General features: G+C 38.2%; 1 protein-coding gene across 2 annotated transcripts; it reads left to right on the plus strand.

Annotated features, from left to right (window-relative positions):
- MARCHF5 (membrane associated ring-CH-type finger 5) lies at positions 1-25,052 on the plus strand. Of its 2 annotated transcripts, none has more exons than XM_071564105.1 (6): positions 1-135; positions 15,150-15,352; positions 18,017-18,147; positions 20,905-21,088; positions 21,517-21,683; positions 22,826-25,052. In XM_071564105.1, the coding sequence occupies exons 1-6, from the start codon at positions 92-94 to the stop codon at positions 22,940-22,942; spliced, it is 846 nt and encodes a 281-aa protein (XP_071420206.1). In that variant the 5' UTR covers positions 1-91; the 3' UTR covers positions 22,943-25,052. The 2 variants fall into 2 exon arrangements, with proteins under 2 accessions (XP_071420206.1, XP_071420207.1); XM_071564106.1 differs by lacking the exon at positions 1-135 and adding an exon at positions 146-340.
- The last annotated feature ends 374 nt before the right edge of the window (positions 25,053-25,426 follow it).

Here is a 25,426-nt window from a genome sequence, read left to right on the forward strand (position 1 = left end):
CTTCCTTCGCTCCCCTTTCTCCGCCGCCAAACGCGTGACGCCTTTGTCAGGCTCCGGGCCGTCGGCTGGGCCCGCTCCCCCGCCCGGGGCCATGGCCGAGCAGACGGGCCTGGCGCTGCCGCAGACCATGGACAGGTACGGGCAGGGCCCGGCCGGAGGGAGCGCTTGGGGTGGGCGTGCGGGCCCCCCGCGCCGGGTCTGGGGCCGGGGCCGCCGGACCGGCTGCACTTTTAGTCTTCTGTAATCTTTGGTGGTCCGGGAGGAGTTGTGCAAGTGCAGCGGTGAATCAGCGCGAGGTGCGGGCCGGGGGCGGATCTCTCCGCATGGCCGGAGGCAGGAGGTGTGTCTGCGGGAGCTGCGGGGCTGTGGGGGGCTGTCCGTGTCCCGAGCCGGGGGCAGGAGGTGTGTCTGCGGGAGCTGCGGGGCTGCGGGGGGCTGTCCGTGTCCCGAGCCGGGGGCAGGAGATGTGTCTGCGGGACCTGCGGGGCTGCGGGGGGCTGTGCGTGTCCCGGGCCGGGGACGGCTTGTGGGTATGGAACGCATTGACGTGCACGTAAAATGAAGGACCAGAAGACGACCAAAGCTAAGCTGGCCTTGTGTGTTTTGTTGATGATTTTATGATCTAAAAAAGCTTAATAATTCCTTTTTCTAGTGCTGTTTAAAAGAACAACCGTAAAAGTATTTTGACTTAGTTACAAGAGAAGAAAGATGCTTACTGACTCTTAAATTCTATTTATTACACTTGTTTTCTCTTTGTACTTTTATTTGAATAGGTAACACTTTCACCCTGTTCCACTTAAGACTCCTTGTGTATAATTGAGTCACCCAGGAAGCCCTTGCAACCTGTTCCTACAAACAATAAAACCACGTTGATGGCCTGTTATTGCAGGAGTTGTAATAGCCTGGTATCTCAGAAGGTGGGGACCCTAAAGGAATCAGGCTTCTGTTGATGAACCTGTTCAGTTTTCATCATAAGGAAGCAAAAAGAACCCTGGTGGTTTTCTCCATTCCAGGTCATCTCTAAGGAAAAAGTATTTAGCAAAATATAGGCTGTCATCGGGCAGGTGATGGAAATACAAACTTTGTGGGGCAGGAGTAGAACTGCAGCCTGGAAGTGAAGATGAGAAGTTCCAGTTTGATATAAAAAGAGGATAAAAGTGAGCTAGGGAGGGAGGGAAAGTTGTTTGTGTTTTAGAGATATTGAAGGTGAGAGGTGACAACGGTATGATTTAGGTTATAACCAAGGTTATAACTCCTGTCAAGGAGGCTGGCAGGCAGGAACCACGTGTGCATTGCCAAGAGGTAACAAGGAGGTAGATTTCAGTTTGATGCACTTCCTATGAATGTAGGGAATGAAAGGGAAGAGTTAAGGAAGACAAAGCTTTGAGAGGAGAATGATAGAACTATTTTTTTAGGAGAAAGAAGGGAGGGAGGAAAAGATCAAGAAGAGTACTGCAGAATCAACTTCTCTTAAACTAAAAAAAAAAAAACAAAATTAAAAATTTCATCATCCCTAAATTTGTAGTCCAGTAATATATAATATTTAGTGGGTGTGAGTTCTAAGAACCCATGATATTCTGAATGGATACCCTGCTGTCTGTGCCTGTTATATCATGAAGTCTTAGTCCCCCCTGTTGGGAAGCGGCTGTATGTGTGTATAATTTGTGTTGTAACCAACTATTAAACAGTTAATTAAAAAAAAAAGAAATTAGTTAACTGGTGACCACTTTACTGTTCTTCAGTTTTTACCTGTAATAGAGATGTGGGATTTGATGTACATTTAATATTCTTGTATCCTTTCAAGTTTGTGAAATTGTAATTGGTGTCTCTGGCCCTTTTTAAAGCTTTTATTTCAGTCTAGTAGAAATAACTTGATGTCTAAAGCAATTGGAAAGTGTCCCTGACTTCCTCAGTAACAAGGGCAGCAGGGAAAGGTTTGAAGAACCCAGGTAGAGTAAAAGGAGGTATGAAGAGAGGCTGCAGCTTTCAAATAAACATTTATTGGGCTTAATATAGACAACTTTAGAAACGGGAGTGCGAGAAGTGGTGAATGTAACGGTAAGAAGGAGTCAAGTATTTAGGATTTGAATTTAATTCAGAATGTAGCACAATACCAATAGAAGGATTTTGGAGTAACCAAGACCTCGAAATGAAGTCAGTGTAAATAATTTTTATGGTTTTTATTGGGTTTATGGAGTTAAGTTAGTGAAGTTGCATTCAAAGAAACCAATTTTCATTCATCTGTTATTTCTGAAGGTCATAGATAACTGCTTTCCTGTTGTTTGTAGTGATAAACCTTAAGTATTTCACCTTATGGGACATACCCCATGGATAAATTATCTGTAGGGATTCTGAAGCATGGAAATTCTGAAACAACTTCTATCCTGTTACCTTTTCTGCTTATGGCAGACAGTTGTTTTCCTGCGGAAGAGGAAAAAAAATTGCATGCAAAAGCTTAAGAGTAACTGTTAATACATTATAGCTTAACACAAATGCATATGTTTACATGAAATTCCAGTGTATTAGGGAAGGATGCAGAAAATAGTGTTCCAGTGAAGATGACTTTAATTTGGCTTCTCATAATTAAGGAGGGGAAAAAGGAGTGTTTTCTTCTGTTTCCAGTACCCAGATCACCCCTGAGAGTGGTGATTTGCTGTTGTATCAGGAGTGAGGTGTTGCTGTAGACCTGAATGTATGTGCTGCTTTGTATAGAAGGGGCAGAGATCTCAGAGCAAGTTCTTTAGTTCTGTATTTGTGAGAGACAACAGTTGGCTTCTTATTTTGACTCTGAGATTCTACACCTATAGGATTACAGATGTTTTTCCTTAAACCAATTTGGATTTCTCCAGTGTAAAAACTGTCTTGATAGCATTTCACCATTGTTACCTGGGATTCATCTTTCTTTCATGTATTTTGTGCTCCATCTTTTATTTTCCCTGCATAATTTCAGTCTGGAAGCAAACCATGCTTTTATAACAGGTAAATAGCTGTTAAGATGTGAGGAGTTTGCTACTCAAAGTTTCTAGTTAAAGATTTTATACTTGCCTGAAGGATTGGCTACAGCATAAATACAAAAAGCATGAAGGTGAAGTAACATTGTATTGTGGAATTGTCTCATCTGCAGCATTTAGGAAACTAATCCACATGATTAGCCTTTTTCTAGCCTCAAAATTGGAATTTCCATCCCTCTTGTAATTGTTTTTTTCTTGTTTGTGTTTAAATAACTGATCCAGACAACAGTTGTAAAACACCGTTCTTTGTTCAAGCAGAACTCTTTTCAGTCTGTGGTAAAGGGCCATATTCCTGGACTAATGTGTGCATTTGAAGCTAGAGGTTAGTAGACTTTCTAAATAGTATTATTTGTAATTCCTTTATTCATCTTGCTTTAATGCATAAATTACTGATTATAATAATTTTCATTAAAACTTGAAATTATGTGGCAATGGTTTTTTATATGCTGTTAGTGTGAGCTGTAATGCTAAAATGTACTCGTGTATTTAAGTTTTATTGACTTGAGTTGGATTGTGTGGAGTGCTCTTGAAATTGCTTATACTAAGGCTTCAGAATGCTGGGGATTTGTTTTTTAAAGCATGTTATGTGGCGATGATTTGCAGTACTTCTTGTATTATCTAAATTAAAGACAACTGTTCCTTCTTCCTGTGCCAGCTGGTCCGAGCACGGTCACCACTACCTTCTGTTATTTGAGTACTCAAAGGTGTTAGTCAGAATGTGGTAATTAATCTGCTGAAGGCTTGGGCAGGCACATGCTGAAGAATCAGTGTAGTGGTAATTTTTGGTGGTATTAGTGGGTATTTGGAATGGGTATTAGTTGGTTCAGTTCTGGTCAATATGGTCTCCTGCATAAAAATTACAGCAACATGATATGACTTTTGTTCTCTATCCTTGCCATTTCTTAATGAAAGGCAACAATATATTGAGTTGAAATTGCAGGTAGACTTTAAAAGCAATTAAATTAAATGCAGGATTTGCTGAAGAAATTACTTAAACTATCAAGAGAGAAATACCGTTGGAACTAAGTTTTCTCTTTGCCAGAGCACTGATTTATTGGAAAAATGCTAGGAATTCTAGTTAAAAAGTTGCAAAATAGTAAATTCATGGACTTTCTATTGCATTCTGTTTTCTCAGCTGTTCTTTGATTCAATGGTAATTTCTTTTTCCACAAGGAAAAAACGTATGTAGTGGTTTTGTACGTAATTTTCAATTGCTGCTTTCATTCCAGATACCATTTGTGGTGGTGTTTGTGTTGGTATGAATCTTTTTCTTCCCTGTTTAAAAGTGGGGCACTGATATAGTTTTATTGTCACAATTAACTGTTGATACTTTAGTAACCCAATACACAGGTCTCAATTAATACCTTAATACAGCCTAGACAGTGTAACTAGTGCAGGGTGGTCCTTGATTGAAGAGCTTTATTGTGAAACTCTTAAACTTGCACTGGATGTTTGTGCACTGTGAGTTGTCTCACTGACTGAAGTTGACCCATGAGTAACTCTTTGCAGGAGTAGAGTTCAGTCAGATAAGATATGCAGAGTAATAAAGAACATAAATCACAATGCAGGATTTATGTCGCATTTTTACTGTGCATAAAAACGTCATTTCTGGAGGGTCTGTTTGTTCTGCTTACGCTGATTAAGCGCGTCCCTTTTTTGTCCTACCGGAAGGAATTGTTTTCTTCCTACACAATACAATTAAACTCTTTTTGAGAGAGGATTTTCCCTGACTTCTGGTCAAAGCCTGTCAGCATCTAGAAGTACCTGGTTTTCTGTTGTTCCTTGGGAGTAGTTTGTGCATGCTTAGAAGGAAGGCAGTATGAGAATAAGGAGTGGACTGAGTTAATCTCTGCCAGAGAGGAAACAAGATGTTTTTCCCTGTCTTTACCCCAACTGATTGAAAGCTCATATTGATACAGGATGGAAAAGCAAAATTATGTCTGTCTTGGAGGGTGGGTTTGAAGAATGAAAGTTTGAAACAATACTAACTTTGTAATAGCTTGACTTTTGCATTATTACTTCATCCTGGGTACATCCCTTAGGATTTGCTTCTCTTTATGCTGAAGGTTCTATGTATATGGAGTGTCCTGTGTCTTGATGCCTGTAGATTGCGTACCCCTGTGAACAGAGACACACTGCAGACAAGTTAATGGAGAAAGATATAGGGGTTTATTAGAAGGACCTTCCACGATAAAACCCAAGGGGGTTTGACCCCAGGTCTGACCCTATGGTCAGGAAGTCACAGGGTGTTATACCCCTCACGGACATCCAATCAGAAGTTCCCATTTCTCTCTAATGCCCACCCAAAAGTCCTGCCAATCTACCCCCTTCATAATGGGGGGGCAGTTAGGCCTTCTTCTGTTGTTTGTCTTCTGTTATCTTGCAGGTGTCTGCTGAAAAACAGCTCGGCCTTGACTAGGCCTGCTAGCTGGTGGGAAAGGCACTTTAATATTCAGACTTAAGATCAGGGCAACTCAGCAAAGACTCTATGATTCTAAAACCTTTCTAAAATTGCATTAAATCACATCCTTAGGCATCAGTCTTATGAGTAAAGATGATCAGTGAAGACTGAATGCAGACGTGTGGGCTGCCTTCTGCCCATCTGAAATATAAAGGTGTCAGCATGTTATTTATAAACTATCTTAACCTTTTCACTGTCATCTTATGGGTGTTATATTTCCATCTTTGATGTCTGCTCTGATATGCTTAGGAACAAACATACATGTTTTAATTGCTGCTTAACAATTAACTTCTACCTATAGACAGTAAGTAATTATTCCTCCTATTTAAGTGTGAGAAAACTCCTGAGAGACAAGTTATAATTTTTTGTACTAAAACCCTTGCTATTTCTTGTTTTATCAAGGCATTCAGCTAATATTATCAGTTGTTGGATCTGCTTCATCTAGAAAAGCTCTACAACCCCCTATTTTATCTCTTCAATATAAAAGACTCAGACCTCTGTCATGGTGCTTAACTCAGGTGGTTTCCTTTGGCTTGGTGTCCTAAAGTGCTCACTGAAGTAAAACTTTTAACAATTAATGCAAGTGTATGATGTAAATAAATATATGTATAATATCAGATATAGAAATACCAAAAGGTTCAGGTTTCAATTTTGAAACACCTTTTTAAGTAATCCTTAAAGTGGTAATGGATATGCCCAGCTGTTTGGATCTTCTGACATCCCAACCTCCTCATGGCCTCACTGCGCTGCAGAGCGGGTGAGAAGTTGCTGGTGTGAAAACAAGAGCTTTTCGATGCAGCCTTTTCTTGCTCTCAGCAACAAGATGGGTCAAGCACTATCTTGTTACAGGATGTCATACCTACCTTTATCAAAGGAGCGCATGACTGGCTTGTGTTTTTACTGGCATTCGTATTTTATCACAAGTAGCAAATTTATCTTCAGTGCCGAAGAATAAGAAGATACCATCTGAAGTGATTAAAGCAAAGCACTTCTGGCCGATGTTTGTAAATGAACCTGTTGAGATTGCCGTACAATGATCAAGGGGCTGGAGCACATGACAATAGGAAAAGCTGGAGGGAAGGCTTGGGGGGGACCTAATAACCTTCTAATACTACCAAGGAGTTGTTCAGAAGACAGTCTGTCTGTTGGTGGAGATAAGAACAACTGTGAATGTGAACAGAGAAGGTTTGGCTGATGCATTTGAGCCTGGGAACAGATTGCCCAGTGCAGATGTGGATCTCTGTCCCTGAGGCTTTTTCAAGACCCAGCTGGAGAAAGCTCTGACTATCTGGTCTGAATTCAGTGTTGCTTCTGCCTTGGGCAGGAGGTCTGACGAGATCTCCTGTGGTCCCTTCCAATCAGTAATTTTATGATACCAGGTCTAGATGTAACCTCAGTTCAAACAGGGAGACAGGACAGTATTAGGGCTGTTTGCATTGCCCGACCTGAGCACACTCTGCTGGAGGTGCCGACAGGGCAGGTACAGCCCACCAGCACCTTCTAGCAAATCCGCACTCAGCCTTTCTTAGCACCTGCTCTGAAATCTGTACCTGAAAGTTATGGCTTTTTGTCTACTTGGACTGGGGTCTTGTTTCTGTCTTTTCTCTACGATTTTTTGCTGCTGTTACTTTAATGTCAATAATAATGTTCAGTGAAAGTGCTTATGCTCAGGATTTTTGTGTCAGTGATTCTGGGGGAAGGATTATACAGCTCCTGCCCAACACTAATAAAGGATAAGAAAAATTTCCATCAAAATCTCCACTTTTTAAAATGATGGTTAAAAAAAAAATTTTTTGTGCTGCAGTTGTATTAAATCTGGGACTAGCTGTTCACTTGTTTCTATATAAAGATTAAACTCGCCTGCTATGTAGCAGTTTCCCTGTCACTAAATACCTATTGATTCAATGGCTAACCTCAATCCTGCTATATTCCTGTGTTTGGAAACAACTGTCACAGAAACAAACTTTTTTGATGAGTGTTGTTAGTGTTCCTAGGTTTTCAGGTGATTGCTGCTGAGAATTACAAAATATTTGGTATTCTCAGTTTATGTATCTGCCTGAATCTCCCTATGACTGTGCAGCTCTTCATGATGTACATAGTAAAAGAATACAATGTGAAGATAGTGAATATTAGAGTTGTTATGGACAAGAGAAGTTGGCATTCAGTGAGAATTATATTTTTATATATGTATATATCTATATATAAATATATATGAAAATATAAGTTATTTCTTCACAATCTTTCTAGAAAAAGGACCAAATCCTTTTTTAAAAATCTCTATTGTTGTCTTTATGTACCTTTTGGTCTTTCCTCATTTGTTTCTTGTTACAAGTGCCTCCTCCTGGCACCTGAATACTTTTGTTTAGGAGTGGATATTTTTAATGGACTAAAATGAGCCAACATACATTAGCCTTCTGTGAAGGATATAATTAGTGAAGGCCATGTGCCGAGTGCTTGTGACTGTCCTGCTGGTGAGTCATGCAGGCAGTTCCACAGAGGGTTGGGGAGAGCTGCTCAGTGTTATCTGCAGACACCTGGGAGCTTTGTTCATATCAGTTCAGAGTTAAGACAAATTTTCTGCCACATTTGATTGGTGGTTTTTATTGCTCTCGAAGTATTAATATCACAAGGATATATATTTTTGGCATTTAAAGCTTTTTGATAATTTTTATGTCAGAAATTGTTTAAATGTGTTTTATTAGGGTGATATAAAATGAGTGACTTCAGTAGAGCTTTTTGGTTTGTTCTCTTGCACTGTAAGTTATCTGGTAAAAAAAGTAGAAAATACAAACTGAGAACTTGAGTAATAGTGTCTTATATAAACATTTGAGTTCAAAGCCATTTGTTTGTTTCAGAGTCTTTCTGTCACTTTTTGCAGCTTTAGGACCTTCTTTGCACCTTTTTTCTTCTGTTTTTTGGAAGAACATAACAGAAAAATTGTTTACCTCGTATGGTCAGTTTAACCATGAAACTCTAGGAATGCATGAAAAAAAGTGGAACTTTTATTTCACAGTTCCCTTCCCTAAAAATGGAATGTAAAGCAAGTGGCCATGTTTGGTTTCTAAAGGCTAAGGTCTGTGCTAATGTGTTTACTTTGTAAATAAAGATACTGTGCCTACAGATTAATTTGTGCTTCTGCAATACCGGTGTGACACTGGAAAATGGCTCCAGGAGGTTGAGCTCACGTAACAGACTCTGTGAGTTGAAAATGACTTTGCATTTCTTATCTTTTGCTCATCACAACAACAGCTTAATGTCAAGATGTTTACAGTTCTAGGCAGGTCAAAGTTGGTCTGTTCTGTATGTGGGTCAGTCCCGATGTTTGTAACATCTGTCATTTACTCTGTGCATGCACAGCCAATACCAGTATTGGTGTGTTCCTGATGCAACTCTCCTCCCCTTTCCCCCAGTGCAAAGAACATTGTTTAATGTTGTTTAATAGAAACTATGTATTTTTGTTCTCTTTTTGAGACTGATCTTCTTGGACACGCTGACAGCTTTTCTTTCTTCAGCCAGTGCAAATAGTTTATGACTTGTAGGCCATCAAACCTCTTATTGCTTTAGTTATACATTGACATTTTGCTGCTCTGCAGTTAGAGAAGCTCAGACTTAAAGGAATTTCTTTTGGTTTTTGTTTTCCTCATCAGCTGATGCTTTCAGACACACTGCTGTACAATATTGTGAATGTTAGAAGCAGTTAATAAATACTTAAAACAGTTAAAGTCACATTCAAAGAAGTAACTTTAAATAGCCTCTAAAACATAATTTACTGTTTGCCTGATATCTGTTACTTCCTATGTTTGTGATTATTGACAGACCTGTCAAACAATGCATGAAAAAATGTTTCCCTATACTGTAAGATATCTGCATTATAAAAAAAATCCATGACATTTTTAAGGCATTATCTTAATGCTATAAAAATTCTTTGGTGTTTGCTATGTATGTAAATACTTGACTCCTTGTTCAGCTTTTCTGTTCCAATCATGTTGTTCAAAGCATGTTTCAGTTTTTTGAAGTAAATTGTTTTGTGTGTATGATGTTCTTTGTTTGGGGTTGGTTTGTTTGTTTGTTTTCCACTAGGCTTTAGTCAGTTTTATTTTTCTTCCTAGTCGTGATAGTAAGAAAAGTGTTCCCCCCAGCAGGCACTCAGTAGCTTAGAGTTGTGTGCTGAGTTGCTAATATATAACAGTTTAATTAGCAAAATGTATAATGTTTTATTAATAAGGTGCTTATTATAGGAGTAATAGTTTTACCTGATTTGGTTTTGCCTACTTCTAGAAGTTTTCCCTCCCTACTTTAAGAAATAAAACCAAAGTTTGTAACAGCAAAGTTCATTGTGTATTTAAAGGCTGACAGCAAGGCCACTGAGCCTTGGGGACTTCTCAGCTTTTCCTTTGGAAAAAGTGAGAGTATGGTAATAGAAAGTCTTTAAGATAACTGAATTTTGAAGTCTTTGCAAAAGGGATGTGTCTAAATAACTGGTTGTAAAAGTTTAATTTGACCATAATGAAAGGTAATTTTTGTACTGACAGTCTAGTTTGGCTTTGGAAAAATAGAGACTAAAACCCAACAAGACGGAAAAAGGAATCCCTCCCCTCTCCTCCCAATTAGATAAGTTGGGTAGATGCAAAGAACATAAAAGCCTTGTAAGGCCCAATTTAACACAATGGGTGGTGGCTGGCAGTCAAAGGTTTAACTTTATCCACAATCCAGAAAGCAGCAAGCAGGATTTGTGAACTGTCATTTACTCATTTCTCTGCCTTCACAGAGTGCAATTAATTCAACTATTTTCCCTTATTTTAGCTATAATTGAGAATATATAAATGAGTTCAAGTTGAACTTCTGATAATCACTAAATCTTTCTGATGCACTTTCTAGTTTATTATTCTATGTTTGTTTTAATGTGTTTGTTTATTGGATTTTAGTATCCATAGGCTTTTATTAAAAGCTTTTTAAAATCTAGTTTAAACAATGCCATCCTGAGGTTAGAGGAAATCAGAACCTATATATGGGTACTACTTGTATGGCCATATGTTCACACCAACATTAGCTTGATATTCTCTATTTAAGCTTTTCCTGCTGCTTGTAATGAAAGCACTGCCTGTGTAATAAAGTCTGGTTACTGTTATGTCTGGATTCTTACTAATGTCTCCTTTACACAGCATTACATGGTGTCATTCAGGAGTAGGCAGAGCAGGATGGGTATTAGGTCAGATGACTTCCAGGACTTCCTTTGAGGATTTTAGACTGTTTCAAGGTGACAGCATCATTTCTAGCTGAATGACACAGGCTGGTATATGGCCACTATGCCATGCTGCCTTAAAGGGATCCACAAAAGTCTTGGTGGAGCCTCCAAGACTCCTGTTTCTGCACTGGTGTCTCTGTTCCTCACTCTATGTGTGGGTTTTTCAGCCTAGGATAGTGTAAGGGTTTTTGAGTTTGATGGGCAGATCTTGGCTTGAAGTTAAAAGTGTTTTCCACTGATTGTGTTGGCCAGGAAAATATTGGGGAAAGAGCAGTGTTCCATCTATAATCCTGCAAGTGAGTCCATCTCCTCCAGCTCTTCATCTGCTCTGTGAAGCACAACATAAGCCAACATTTCTGGGGTCAGTGGTGTTCCCCTCCTTGCAGCCTTTCTATGGGATCTGCAGGCAATGCCCTCTGCCATGGAAGTCTCACTGCTGCTGGTTCCTTCACACCAAGAAAAGGAGATGGTCACAGTAGCATTTGCAATGAAGTGTTTCTCGTGCTTTTGGAGAGAGCAGTTTGCTGTACCCCTACCAGCATTCCAGTCCACTTCAGAGTGTAACCCTGCTAGGCAGCTCCATTTGTCTGACATCTGAGTCTTCCCACTTAAACGTGATCCTACAGTACTTGAGTGTAGTTGGCAGGTTTAGTGTAATCTTATCAGTGTCTGTCATCAAGATATTTTATCTGTTGGTATAGACTATGCATAAAAAGTTGTTGTAGAAGATCATGAAACATTTCCTATTCCAAACAGCTGATCTGTGGCTCATCCTTTAGCAGAGTGCTTTTTTATGGCCAGTTATTGGAGTGCTTCCTACAAGACAAGTTTTCCCCCCTCGCTGCGTTGGCTGCTATTGTTACTATCAGTAACATGTCAGCCTTTTCACTTCTTTTTGGATGTGAAATGCAATTGCAATAAGCTACTCAGACACTGCTCAGCAGAACAAGGATGCCTTACTCTGACAGCCAGATATCAGCAAATTCTTGCCACAATGTGCTTTATGATGTGGGAGAAATGCAGAAAAATTCTTATTTTATGAAGGACCACTAATGAGAGGAAAAATGCTTTTTAGCTTAATGTTTCAGGAGCATGTCCTGCATGTTCAAATTTGCATTTCACATGCTAAAAGCCTTGCAAGAATTTTCTTTTCTGCAACATTTTCTGGGTTTGCTTACCATTCCTACTTGTGTGCCACTGAACACCAGGGGAGAAGTTCTGAAACATTTTGCATCCCACTTCCAGTACTGAATATTTGAAACAAGCCTGTAAAGCAGCTGTGCTGTCCCAGTCTCACAAGTCATCTTCTACTAAGTGTTGTGGGTACAAGGATACCTGCTGGGCTTGTGGGGATTCAGAAGTTTCTGCAACTCTTTTACTAGTGTGTGTATATAACCAAAGTACTGCTTTTAAACTATTTTTTGTATTGCTTTACACAGGCATGACTGTTTGAAAACAAAGCTGTTTTGTGATGAATTCAGCTCTCATAAATTGAGGCAGATTTGATTTAAATTTATATGAATTAGATTCTGTTTTCCCTCCCATCTAAGACTGGTTTTGGAAAAAATTAACCTTTAGGAGGAGAGTAACTCCATAAAAAGGAAAGCAGTCTGCCTCTGAATTTGTCTGTTAATACTGGAAGATCTTACTGATGTGTTGGAGCTGTAGCTCTAAACAGGCACCAGAGGGAGTGGCCTCCTCACCTGCTAAGAAACTTGTACTTTGGAAAAACCTGTTTTTGGGCAGGCCTTTGCTTTTTAGATTAGTCATACATTTCTTCAATACAAGTTCCTCTCCATCTGCTTTGCTCTTAGCAAAGTGTCCTGAAAAGAGTTTGTCTTTGCTGGAGAAAAAAAACAGATGCAATAAGTGCATTATTCTTGGAGTCAGAATAGAATCTTTGAGACCGGAGAGCTTTAACTGCTGGACAGTTGAATCTAAAAGGCTTTTGTAACCTTATAGTCAAAGCTGAAGTAGTGATACTGGCCTGGCTTTCGTGTATTCTTATGTATTTTTTGTTGGTTAGTTGGTTGGTTTTGTGGGTTTTATGGTTGTTTTTTTTGTTGTTGTGGTGGGTTTTGGGGAGGAGGGGGTTGAGGATTGAGGATTAGGACTTCCAAGGAAGTGTGGAAAAACGTATTAGTGTTCTTGATTTGGCTCTGTAGAAAGTCATCAAGGAAAAGGGGTTGAGTTTCTATCAGAAACAATGCTTTGTTCCACCTTTTCATCCCTTTTTGTTTCAGGTTATCTGAGTAGCAACCTGATTCAGTGGTAAGGATCAAGGTCATATTTTATTCAGTACAAGAAAATGGAAAATCTGGCAAGAGCCAAGATACTTGTTTTGAAATGGTTTTATTTAGCCCTTTCTGCTACAGCTGCTGTCAGTGGAACGAGATAAAGCTGATGACAGAATACAGGGAATTTAGTGTTCATTATTCATGACTTGCTAAAGGTTTAAGTCTGTAAAGGAATTTGTTATTCTTTTCATAGGTCTTTCAGGTTTTCAGATATGATTGGCTGGCAAGAAATTGGATGAAGCAATTAAAGAAGAGATGCATATTTTTCTTGACTTACTAACCTTTGGCAAAAAACTTGAGAACAGAATTTAATCCATAGAATATTCATGGACAAATTCACTTAAAATTGCAGTGTAGCCAGATTATGTTCTTGCTTAAATCTGTCATTATTTGAATAAACTAGACTTGCATTTTGTGCTGGCATCCTCAGACCTAACTAGCTCTGTGGTGAAACCTTTGTTTATAAATAAACCTGTGAGTTACAAAATGAAAGCAGTTGTAGACCTAAATAGGATGTGCAATGAAGGAGTGAACATTTACCATCAATGGAGAAAAAAACCTGCTGAAGAGGAACAGTTATCGGTAGTGTTGTATTGTATTATTTGTTCTTAAAGTAAGTTTTGGGGGGTTCTTGATGTAAATGAAAATCAATGAGCATTGGAAGGACTTGCGGCCCTTAAGAACGCCTCGATATCGAGTGCAGTGGATCAAAATGTCTGCCATGCTTTGTAATACTTAAAAATCTTTGTTGTGGTGTTGGCATTTGCATCAAGATTCTTACTGACTTGGGGCTTGGCTGCCTTTCCTCCTCCTGCTCAGGGAGGTGACTGTGTCCTTCCCTCTGGGACTGCAGTGGGTGCATGTTGGGAGCAGGGGGTGATGAGAGTGGTGGGACTGCAGGAGTGCATAACATCACAGTGTGGTTTCCAACCAGCGTGGGGAAGGACAGAAGGAAGCCAAGTCAGACTTCATCTTAATATTGTTGCTCAAGTTGTTAAGAGAACAAAACTTCATCAAAATAGTGATGCAAAACTTGACATAGTGCACAGTGTCTAATTAGGTGGAGTCTTGATAGTTAAATTATAGGATGCTGTTGCTGTGCCTCTTTTATAAAGGTTTAACTATGATTCCAATGGCTTGTGTAAAATACTTTAAAAAATATCGAATGAGATACCAGTGTGATATATATGTATCTATATGTGTATATATATACACATACACTTGTATTTGTGTAGTAATGTCCTTGTTTTGATGGATTCTGGTTTATTATGTAAACTTCAATTTCTTCACTAAAAACTAAGTTATTTGGACAACATATCTGATATTTTCTTAGTTTCGATCCACACTTTATTTTTCTCTTGCAAGTTGCAAGGGGTCCAAGGGTCAGGCCCAATCAAAAGATCAGGTATCAGGAGTTACTGGGTTATGTGCTCACTTCAGGTCAGGTTGTACACCCTGTCAGTCTTGTGTTTTTTTCCTTAGAGAATGAATATATTTGAATTTTACTTGTGCACATAATTCTTCAATGCAGAAATTTTCTTCTTTAGTGGTAAAATAGTGTTCTTGAAGTACTTTTCAGCTTAAACTATATTATGCAAAATTGATTTGTTTCAACAAAGTACTTTCTCTTTGCAAAGAGAGGGAGTGAATTTACTATAATTATTTACACTTTTTGTGACCATTATATAATTTGTTTTGTTTTATCATTTAAGTGGATTGCAGTTGGTTTTCCAAGTAACAGTGTACGGTATTGATGTTATATTTTTAAAATTAAAAAAACTTACCAAAATGCTGTAGCAGGTGATAATACACTAAAAATATATCGATTTTTCATATGTTGAATTATTCAAATGTTGGACTACAGTCTCAATGTTTTTTAATCATAAATTACCTAAAAGTTAAATTAATAATTCAAAGTGTATTAAAAGCGGTTTTTTAGCTGTCTAATACTACATTTTATGTTGATTTTTGTAGCAAAACCGTGGTACATTTTGGTGATTAAGAATGAATTAACAAGCAGCATCTCCTCTACGTGCACATTTTTCAAAGCTACCTGCCTTCACATGTGAATGTTTATTTTATGTATGCAAAAGTAGCCAAAAAATTCTTTTTTCTTTTCCTTCCTGTGATTGCAGGAGCTGCTGGGTCTGTTTTGCCACCGACGAGGACGATCGCACGGCCGAGTGGGTGCGGCCCTGCAGGTGCAGGGGCTCCACCAAGTGGGTGCACCAGACTTGTCTGCAGCGCTGGGTGGACGAGAAGCAGAGGGGAAACAGCACTGCGAGAGTGGCGTGTCCTCAGTGCAACGCAGAATATTTAATAGTATTTCCAAAGCTAGGTGAGATATATGTCATTGGAATTGCTGTTTCTTTATTTGTTCTTTCTTTCTTTTAATTTTCCTTTCTTCTGCTCAGGGCATCAGTTCTCTTGAAAATTTGTCTATTCCTTTTTCCAGACAGAAAGAAGTAAGAGATTATCTCAGTTAGTTAAAACTTGGCTGTAATAATGCCAAGGTCAGGGGTTCAGTCCCCTGTATGGACTTAAGAGTTGGACTCGATGATCCTTGTGGGTCCCTTCCAACTCAGAATAGTCTGTGATTCTGTGAATTTTATGTACTGCTTGCATCCTATTTGGTGGCTTAGTCAAACACCTTCTAAAAATTTTGGATGTGTTCTACTTAGGTATATTGATAAATCTTGTGATTGACCTGTAATTATTTCGTGGCTAATGGGATTATTTTCTTGTTGAGCAAAGTGTTACTTCTTTCACCAATTACCACACAGCACATAAATACATCCATTTTTTTTGCTCAGTTTGCAGAGAAACTTATCAAAGGAAATAAAGAGGAAAACTTTACTAAGCAGCATGTGATATTACCCAAAAAACATACTTTCACTTTGTTTGGGAAGTATTTCTGAGTCAACATTGCCCTACAGTAAAGAGGAAGAATAGATAGGATTGCTGGGCACTGTTCTAGTTCTGTTTGTCAAGGTGAAAGAAAAAAGCTGGACACGGTCTGCCAGAGTCTACTTACCTGAGTAGCCAAGTAGGATAGTGCAGAGTATGTTGTATGCAATTAAAGTAGCAGTGGTTGCTGTTATTCCAGCCCTCATTTGCCCATGTGGTCGATGGGATTTATGAAGTACAGCAAGAAAATGAAATGTTGCCATGGGAGCTTAAATTTTGTTTAAAAGTAAAACTGCTTGTCAAAGAAAGGCTGATGTAGCGAGTGCAGGCATTTAGAGAATTTCATGTGTTTGATGTATTTTCCTTCACACTACTATCTTTTTCCATTTTAAGAGATACAGGCATAAAGATTCAGACTTGTGTAAGAGTACAGAAGAAATGGATGGCAGAGCAGGGAGATGAATCTGGGTCCGTGGAACATCAGTCATGGGCTTGAAGTGCCTTAAACACGAGACAGTCCTGCCCATTTGTAGGTCTTTGTAGTAACCCAAAGTGTTATCTCATAGTTCAACTGGAAGTCAATCGAGGTCACAATGGGCAGAGTTGGACAGTAAGACATTTTCCAGCAGTCTTGTTAGTAGCCCCTTTCTCCTGCAACAGGTGTCTTTTGAATTCATTACTGGTACTGCTGTACAAGAATCTGAAATTACTTGAGCAGGACATCAGTGAATATCTTTATATGTAACAGTGGTTGTCTTTTTATGTATTTACCAATTCAAAACAGCCCGTCTGATGGCATGTCTCTACATAGTAATTCAAATTCAAATGTGATGGTGCCTATCAGTTTTGGTAATTGGTAGTAACTATATTCTTGCTGGCTGTTCTCCTCTCTTCTGCGAACTTTTACTAAATAGAAAAATATTATTGCCACTTTGTAAGTAATTGAGGTATCTCAGATAATTATTTCAGTTTAATAAATAGAAAACTGTTTTGCAGAAAAAACTCTGTCAGAGCATGATAGATTTTACAAAATGAAAAATATTTTTGTTTGTATTTCTTTTTTTAATTTCTATATCAGCGATATTTACTTTCCTACTTCTTCCTTAATACCATTTTAAAAGAAGCAGATGTCTTCCTTTCTCATTACTTCCTTTCTAAAGGGCTAGTTAAAAGATTGTGTCAGTATTATTTTTCTAATAGTCTATACCCAATTCTGTAACTAGCTTGTCTTAATGATTAGTGTCAGTAGGTTAATACTTGAAGTTTGTAAGGGAAACTTCACTGCTTCTTGAGTTTCTTGTCTTCAAATAGGAGTTTTCAAAATGATACAACTAAACTTTTTCAGTGACTGTGGGAAACACTCAACATGTGTAAACTACTGTGCATTTAGTGCTAGCACTTGTGACCTTGTTGCTACTTCAAGCACTGTGGTAGACATTCCACCACTTTAAGTCTGTCCTGGAAAGTTAAACACAACTGTTAAGACTTGAACTCCTTGTTCCAGTTTTCTTGTATTTTAAGCAGAGTGTTCCTTCTTCAGAAACCTTTTTTGTACCTTATCAACACTCCTGAATAGGAGTACTTTTTTCCTCCAGAGTTTGAGATGGTCTTCTAAAACACTGAATGCAGCCTCTTCCAGGGGAGTCTTTCCTATTGACTGTGCTAGTTCTTACTGTATAGCAGGATAGTTCAATGACATAATTTTCAGATGAAGCTGTCAAAGATAAGTACATGACTGCTTAATAGTATTTTTCCTTTTGAAAACTAAAGTATCAAACAAATAAAAAAGCCCCTAAGCCTAAAATGTTTTCCACAACAGAACCATTCAACACAAAGGAAGCTAGTCAGCTTTATTGGGTTAGGTAAGTGCTCTAACCAGTGTATCAATATGTCAGAAAATGAAATTGTAGGTAGTTACAGGTTTAGCTTAGTAGCTTTTTAATTACGTGTCCTCACTAAAGCCACACATATGGGATTGTCAGACTTGTATTTTGCCAAGTTGGTTCCTTCTTACCAGTGATAGACACAAAGACCTTTCTTCAGTATGGTTTTGCGTGTATATCTATCTTGAAACCTTACTTTTCCTTTATCACAGGTCCAGTTGTTTACGTTTTGGATCTTGCAGATCGACTGATCTCAAAGGCATGTCCGTTTGCTGCCGCTGGAATAATGGTGGGCTCCATATACTGGACAGCTGTTACGTATGGAGCTGTGACGGTGATGCAGGTACAAGTATTCCCTCTTCTTATCAGCTTTGGAAGCAAGTCTTCTAAAGAAAAAGTCAATGAAGATTCCTCTTTCCTTGGCTTATAACATGCTTTGGTTGCTTTCATTGTAGTAACAAGTGAATTCCAGATGTGTGGATAGAAAGCTTTTCACTTCTGACTGATCACACTGTATAAAGCCAAGTATGTTTGTTCAAACATGGTTCAGTCTGCAGCTACCAAAGCTCACTGCTGCCCTGGCTGGCTGCCTGTTGTAGGGCAGGCTGCTGAGCCCAAGTCTGCTCTCACAGAAGAAGTACCAGTACCACCTACCTACTATTAATGCGTAATTCTTCAGAAAGGACATGAGATGGATCTTTTCTCTGAGCCAGATTAAAACTTTGCTGGTAACAATCAAAAGAATGAAACCTGGGGTTTTTGTTTGGTTGAGTTTTTTGTATAATGTGATTTTTTACACTGTATAAAGGAAAATGCATGCTGTGAATGATGCAATTCATTCAGACAAGAAATGCACAACACTGCAACGTAATAGTATGCTCTTTTAATTACATCAGACTGTATGGTTAATTGAAAAGAGAGAAAATATTTTCTGTTCTTGTGAATTTGCTATTTAAATATAAAAATTATGTTGGTGGGTGGTACACTATTAACTATGGAAAGACTTGTTCACAACTGTCCTAGTTCAGCCACAAGATGGGAGTTTCCATAGATTGTACAACTAGAAGGACCTTTGTTTCTGTTTTAGCTGTTGATTCCTGTATCAAGTCCATAACTTGTTTTGCCTGAAAGCATAAAAGTACTTCTGATGCGAATTCAGTTGTAGATAGAATTAACAAAATCTGTATGTTTGCAAGTATTCCTCTACACAGTTCTCATTTTAAATATACAACCTGGTCCTTCTCCATGTAAGTCATGTGGCACTGGTTGTTCCTGAGTTGTGTGGTACTGCCCTGCAGCTGTGTGGGTGACTCCATCTCAGGATGCTGTGCTGCTGTCCTTTAGTTTCCATGTGTTCTCACAGCAGACCTGCAGAGCCCACATGAGTAGTTGCAGTCCCTCTGGTAACGGTGTGGCCAGGGTCAAGCCCTGCATAAGTGATGTTTAATGACTTTCCGTACCACCTCCATTCCAGTGCATGAGTCTCAGTATTGCAGAATGGTGCACTTAGGAATTTGCTCATTGGGTGTTTTGCTCCTGTGGCTGCCACAGGAACGTTACAACTGTCTGTAATACTACAGCCAGACTTCTGAAATGCACCAGTCCTCTTGCTGTCTGCTTCACTGAGTCCTTTTCTATCAGCAATTATATGACCTTTTTAGCTGCCCTAGAACTACATAACCAAATGGAAAGATAAATGCTTCTTTCTCTAGCTGTTTGCTTTTGAAATGAGGATCTGTCTAAACATTAGCTTGGGCAGCTCGTCAGATCCCAGGTATGAAGAATTAGCTGTTTTCCTGATTTAGTGTTTTCATTGTATGGACGGCACACTGGGCAAGACAGTAATTTATTTTTGCTTGTAATGGAGAAGATGGAGAAGATGAAGCTGGTAGTAGAGGGAAACTGTTCCACTCCTTTTGCCACCCCAGCCTTGCTGGGTTTAATGCAACAAGTCTCCTGATGCATCTCAGACTCCTTCAGTTAAAGGGCCAGAGAGAAGCACAAAAGCTATTTTTAAAAGTTAAGAAAAATAAATACAGAATTGACATTGTGACTCCAGTAGTAGCTAAGTCAGTAACGCATCATACAGGGTTACTGAAAACAGAGACACAGAATAGCATAAAGCAGAAGTAACAAGATACTGAGGTTTTTTTAGATGGACAAGGACTATAAGGAGATCAAACCTGTGCCTGACAAGCAATAATTATTTTAATGTTTTTAGTCTTCCTGGATTCTTCTGGAAAAAGTCATGAAAGAGACTGTTCTTCCCAGAAGCACCTCAAGGCCTTTGTTAGCATTTAGTAATTCTTAAAATGAGAAAACTTTAGAGGATGTCTACCTCTCTAATGTTTTTTTTGTCCTCAGCCTTTTTAGATATATTTAAAATAAACTATGTACTTTTTAAGAAACATAAGGCACTGTTTTGTTACAGTTTTCATACATACATTTTAAAAACTGCAAAGGCTTATGAATTTTTTTTATATGCCAGTAGAAATGTTTAGATACAGAAGAGTTGTCCTTTAAAATCATACCACTAACTACATTTGAAAATAAAGTGCACATGAAAATAGGCTATTTCCACTACAGTTGAAAATAATGTACATCTTTGTGCACTGCCCAAAGAAGCAATAGTTAATACTGGGATCTCCATTGCATAAGGTATTCCTAAACAGCATAAAATTTTGATTCTTGGTGTCAATTTATCCTTCGAACAGTAGTATCTAATCAATTTCTGAGTGTAGAATTAGTTGTTGTAAAACTGAACTTCTTCAGTGCATTTTGGAAAGCTGCTGTATTAATGCTTCAGACATTTAGGGGTTTTACCTACACAGAAACACATTAAACTTCTCTTGAGATGGTAAGGAATTGTGTTACAGCTCTGAGCAAGATTAATGATTTGCAAACTAGGGCTGGTAACTAACCTGCATTGCATTTCATAAGCAACCAAGGATGCAAAGAAAAAACAGTGTAAATGAGATAAAACAATATTATTTTTTCTTTAACTTAAAATGTGTGAGCAGATCCAAACCAACTTTTTAAGTTACATTTTTGTTAAGTTGTGACCTTTGTTATGTCTGTCAACTATATGTGTATTTTCCAGGTTGTGGGTCACAAAGAAGGTCTTGATGTGATGGAGAGAGCTGATCCTTTATTTCTTCTGATTGGCCTTCCCACTATCCCAGTCATGCTAATATTGGGCAAGATGATCCGCTGGGAGGACTATGTGCTCAGACTGTGGCGCAAATACTCCAATAAGCTACAAATTTTGAACAGCATATTTCCAGGTAATGTGATTAAATTTAAATGAAAATACCAAGACTGAATTTCTGCCTTTAGAGGATAGGGATAGGCAAGTAGTTTTTGCCATTCTTAAGTAGAGGTGATCAACACCATCCCTCTATTTTCTGTTCCTTCTGTTTAGGTTGTGTTTGTGTGGTACCTGGGGAGAAAGGTGGGGCAGGAGGAGCAGCAGCATGGCTTCAGTTAAGGCCTTAGTAACAAAACAAGCTACTAAAAATCATGTGTCTTATTTGAAAGTAAACATCACTACAATCATTTAATGGAAACAGGATATTCACTGAGAAGAGGGGTAGTTCTCAAAAAGTAATTGGGCTATAGATTGTAATGGAGTGGGGACTGGGCACTTCTGTGCTGTGTTCTTCTTGAGGCAGTGGCTTATGGAAACTTCTCTTTCCCCACTCTGACCCTTCAGGCATTGGCTGTCCTGTCCCTCGTATTCCAGCAGAGGCCAACCCTTTGGCAGATCACGTCTCTGCTACTCGCATTCTCTGTGGAGCTCTAGTTTTCCCTACTATTGCCACAATAGTTGGCAAGCTGATGTTCAGCAGTGTTAACTCAAATTTACAAAGGACAATCTTGGTAAGATTCAGTATTGATTGTTTCATATTAAATGGGAATTTATTTCATATTAATATGGGAGTATGAAGTGTTGTATTGTGGGGGAGGCAGGAAAAGTAAAAAAAGGAACATGAATTGATCTAGAATTTTAAGAGTGGCATTTGATTAAGGGAAGAGGTTATTTTAAAGTTGCCTAGCTTGGCAGCAGAGAAGCATCACATGGGTGAAAGAGTTTGTCCTTATGACTGAAACTAATCTCAGTTCAAGACAAGGTTGAAACTTGTATCGGGTGCTGTAGTAGCCTGAGCAGTAATTAAGGGGGACCCAACCTCTAAGAACCAAGCAAGGGAAGATGGAGGTTTATAGTGTAAACTTTGCATATTAACTTTTGTTTACTAATTCTGAGAGAAACGCTTTGTTTCTTATTTTAATAAGGAGAGAAAAATTAACTCTCCATAGAAGTTGAGTGGAGGGGGAACAACAAAGAGAGTTGACAATCTCCTTTTTGTGAGTAACCTCTCTGGTTGCAGCCTTTCCAGGGGAAGCACACTGATTTGGTAACATGGTTATCTGAATGTCACCTCAGCCCCTGTTTCCAAATTGTTTATGCCCCTGTCTTCCATATGGAAGAAACAGTGATATTAGAAATGTTCATGCAGACAAAAGACTTTTTGGTGTCTCATTTGAAGGCTTGAGATAAACATTATAAAGCTTTTTGGAGGGGAAAAGAGGTTTGTTTTGCAAAAACAGATTTTATTTCACTCCATTTTGGCAAGTGGTGTTTTTCACAGTCTTGTTATAGAACAGTTACTATTCCTTTTGCTATGTATAGTTTATGTTCAGAGAAGGGAGGAAAACAGATACATAATTGCATTTTCTTTGTGTTTTGATTTTTTTTTCAAAGAGTACTTGTCAGACTTCCAAGCAAATAAAAGCTTTTATAGATTCAGTAGGTAATCCCTCTAAGTAACATTAACCTCTGTAAATTATTGCATCGTGACAGAAAACTTTGAGATATTATTTGAAATTGTCCTAATTAGTTAATCTTGAAAAGAAAATGCTGTGTGTTTGAAACCAAATCTTCTTTGGAGATTTTCAAGAAGAACCTTTGCAATGCTATGACACTGAACTGTGCAGGTTTTCAAAATCTCTTTTTATTTCAGGGTGGAATTGCTTTTGTTGCTATAAAAGGAGCTTTTAAGGTTTACTTCAAGCAGCAGCAATATTTGCGCCAAGCTCACCGCAAAATTTTAAATTACCCTGAGCAAGAAGGAGCGTAAGGCTGTGACCTCCAGATGTCATACAGTCTCACCTAACAGGTTTTCATGTTGTATTGGTTCCATTGTTATTGCACAGTAGTGGAAAATTGTGATAAGTTGCTGCTCCTCTGGTGTTTTTTTCCTTTAAATACAATAAAGCACTGTCTTGTGGCAGGGTAAATCCTTTCAGCAACCACTGAACCTGAGAATGTGACTTGGCTTTCATTATTTTTGGGTATTTCTGTTGGGCAACAGGCTTCTGAATTATTTTCTTTGAGCCAATATACTGAATGGAAAAAAAAGCATCAAATACAGAATATTTTAAATGCTGTTAATGTAGGCTATATCCAAATGCCTTTTCTATAGGTATTTTCATACCCACACTGTCATCCAGTTCAGCATTTCACGCAATGAAGGAAAATTCTTTTAGAAAGGAAATGTGAGTCATTGCCAAGGAGAAGTAATTGTGGAACATCAGTCAATAAAGATTTTCTTGGGTTTTGCTGGTATCGAACTGGGAGTGTAAAATGCCCAAATGACAGAGAAAGCAGAAGAAGATAGATCACTCTCTACAGGACTTGTATGTCAGCTTTAACCACCTAAGAATTTGGTGTTAAAATTAGCATGGCTTTCAGGTGACTTTTATTACTGATAATTTTCAGTGTCCTGTTGTACCTTCTGCAGTGCCTGGTGTCATTTTCTTATGGCTTTACTGGCTTGTAACTGGTGCTGGATAGCATTTTTTTCCTCCACAGTTAAATAATAATGTTGGGGAAGTAAATTTCAGTTGCTTAGTTTGTAGTTAGGTATTAGAACACTTGTTTAGTTTCCATGTTCCTTTTGATTGTGTAAATATCCATACAAGTACCAAGTAGAAGTGGGAGGAAACAACACTGAACACTAAAGCTTCAATTTAACTGACAGAGTAGGGCATCCCAAATGTGCAGAGCCGAGCATGTCACTCTGCTCTGCTCAGGATGAGGCTCTCCTGCCTTCGAGGAGAGGGAGGTGGAGGGGCTGACCCTGCACACACTGGCTACTGATCTGAGCACTTGGCTCCATTTTGTAAAGAACTAAAGGATAAATCTTAAATGTGTAATAAAGTTTATTTATACAGTAAGCTTTACTGTTCCAGTATGTCTGGGGTAGTCAGCTGAGGGAGACATTAGCACTTCAGTTATTTCATGTATTTATAAACATAATTTCACCAGAAATTGACTGTTTTGTGAAGTTAAATTTTGACAAACATTATACAGCCATTTAATACTCATACCAGACCTAATCTAGATTGAGTACTTGAAGTTCTTTCTTATAAATATTTTCTTTGTTTTTCTCCAATGTTTTTTCTTTTCCTTGTTTATATGTCAAATGCATGGAAAAAGGTTTAAAAAATCTTCTAGTGGAATTATTCATAAAGAAATATTTCTTTTCACCAGAAATTAAGTAAATGCAGAATGGACTTCATATTTGACTGCAATAATGTATGTTAAGAGAAATTCAAAACAAGGTACCTTTTCTATAGTATGTTTATCTGAATTATCAAGATGTAATATTTTAGAATTGTACAAAAGTGTATATAAAGGCCAATTAGTATTCAAAAACTATACAGGTAATGAAAATTATACATGCATTCTATCAAATACTGTTTGAGGTTCTTGCAGTAATGGAAGAATTACTATAATCTTGTAAGTCTGCTGATTATATTTGTCTTAGTGGGCTCACTTTTATATAGAACTCTTCAGTTGCGTGGCAGCCGCTGAAAGTTGCTGCTTTCTGTAAGATAGTCTTGAAACAATATAATATGTATTTCTTACAGAATTCCTGGATTCAAGAAAACAGCTTTTCAGTGGTTTTCACTGTATATATTCCCAAACAATTTATTACTGTTTTTTAAAAGTCTCATGAAGAATTGAATGATGCAGATTAGTGGGTTTGAAACTTGTTCCATGCGAAAGCTCATTGTCTTCTCTGGAAGTTAAGGCTATTGTAAAAATACAATTATAAAAATACTGTATGGACTGTAAGATGATTTTACATGAGTGGTAGAAGGTCATTACTCTGTAAATCTTGTTTTTAAGTATTGAAAATTACAGTTATGTTCAATTAGGTTGAATAAATATTTTTTACACTCTCTAGTGTGTTTTGTCACTTGAACAAAAGCCTGTAGTAAAACTTTTGAATGAAAAATATGTTTTAATGCATATGTAAAGATTTATAATGAAGTTAATAGCCTAAAGAAATACCTTGGTGCTGAAGGAAGAATTAGCTGAAAACTTAAAGCTGACATTGACTTTTGGTTTGTGGTTTTTTTTTCCTCCTCTGTAGTGATCATTAAATGATGTAGGGGAATGTACTCCTCAAATGTTTAAAGGATTGCAATACACACAATGCCAGTAACACAGACCTGGGGTTGGGAGTTACTACATTTCTTTAGGTTGGCTGATTTATTTGTGCAATACACCTATCCTTCCTCTTACCTTGAGAGCGATAATACTGGCTGTAGGA

This window comes from Pithys albifrons, chromosome 9, assembly GCF_047495875.1.
Source record: "Pithys albifrons albifrons isolate INPA30051 chromosome 9, PitAlb_v1, whole genome shotgun sequence".
NCBI lineage: Eukaryota > Metazoa > Chordata > Aves > Passeriformes > Thamnophilidae > Pithys > Pithys albifrons.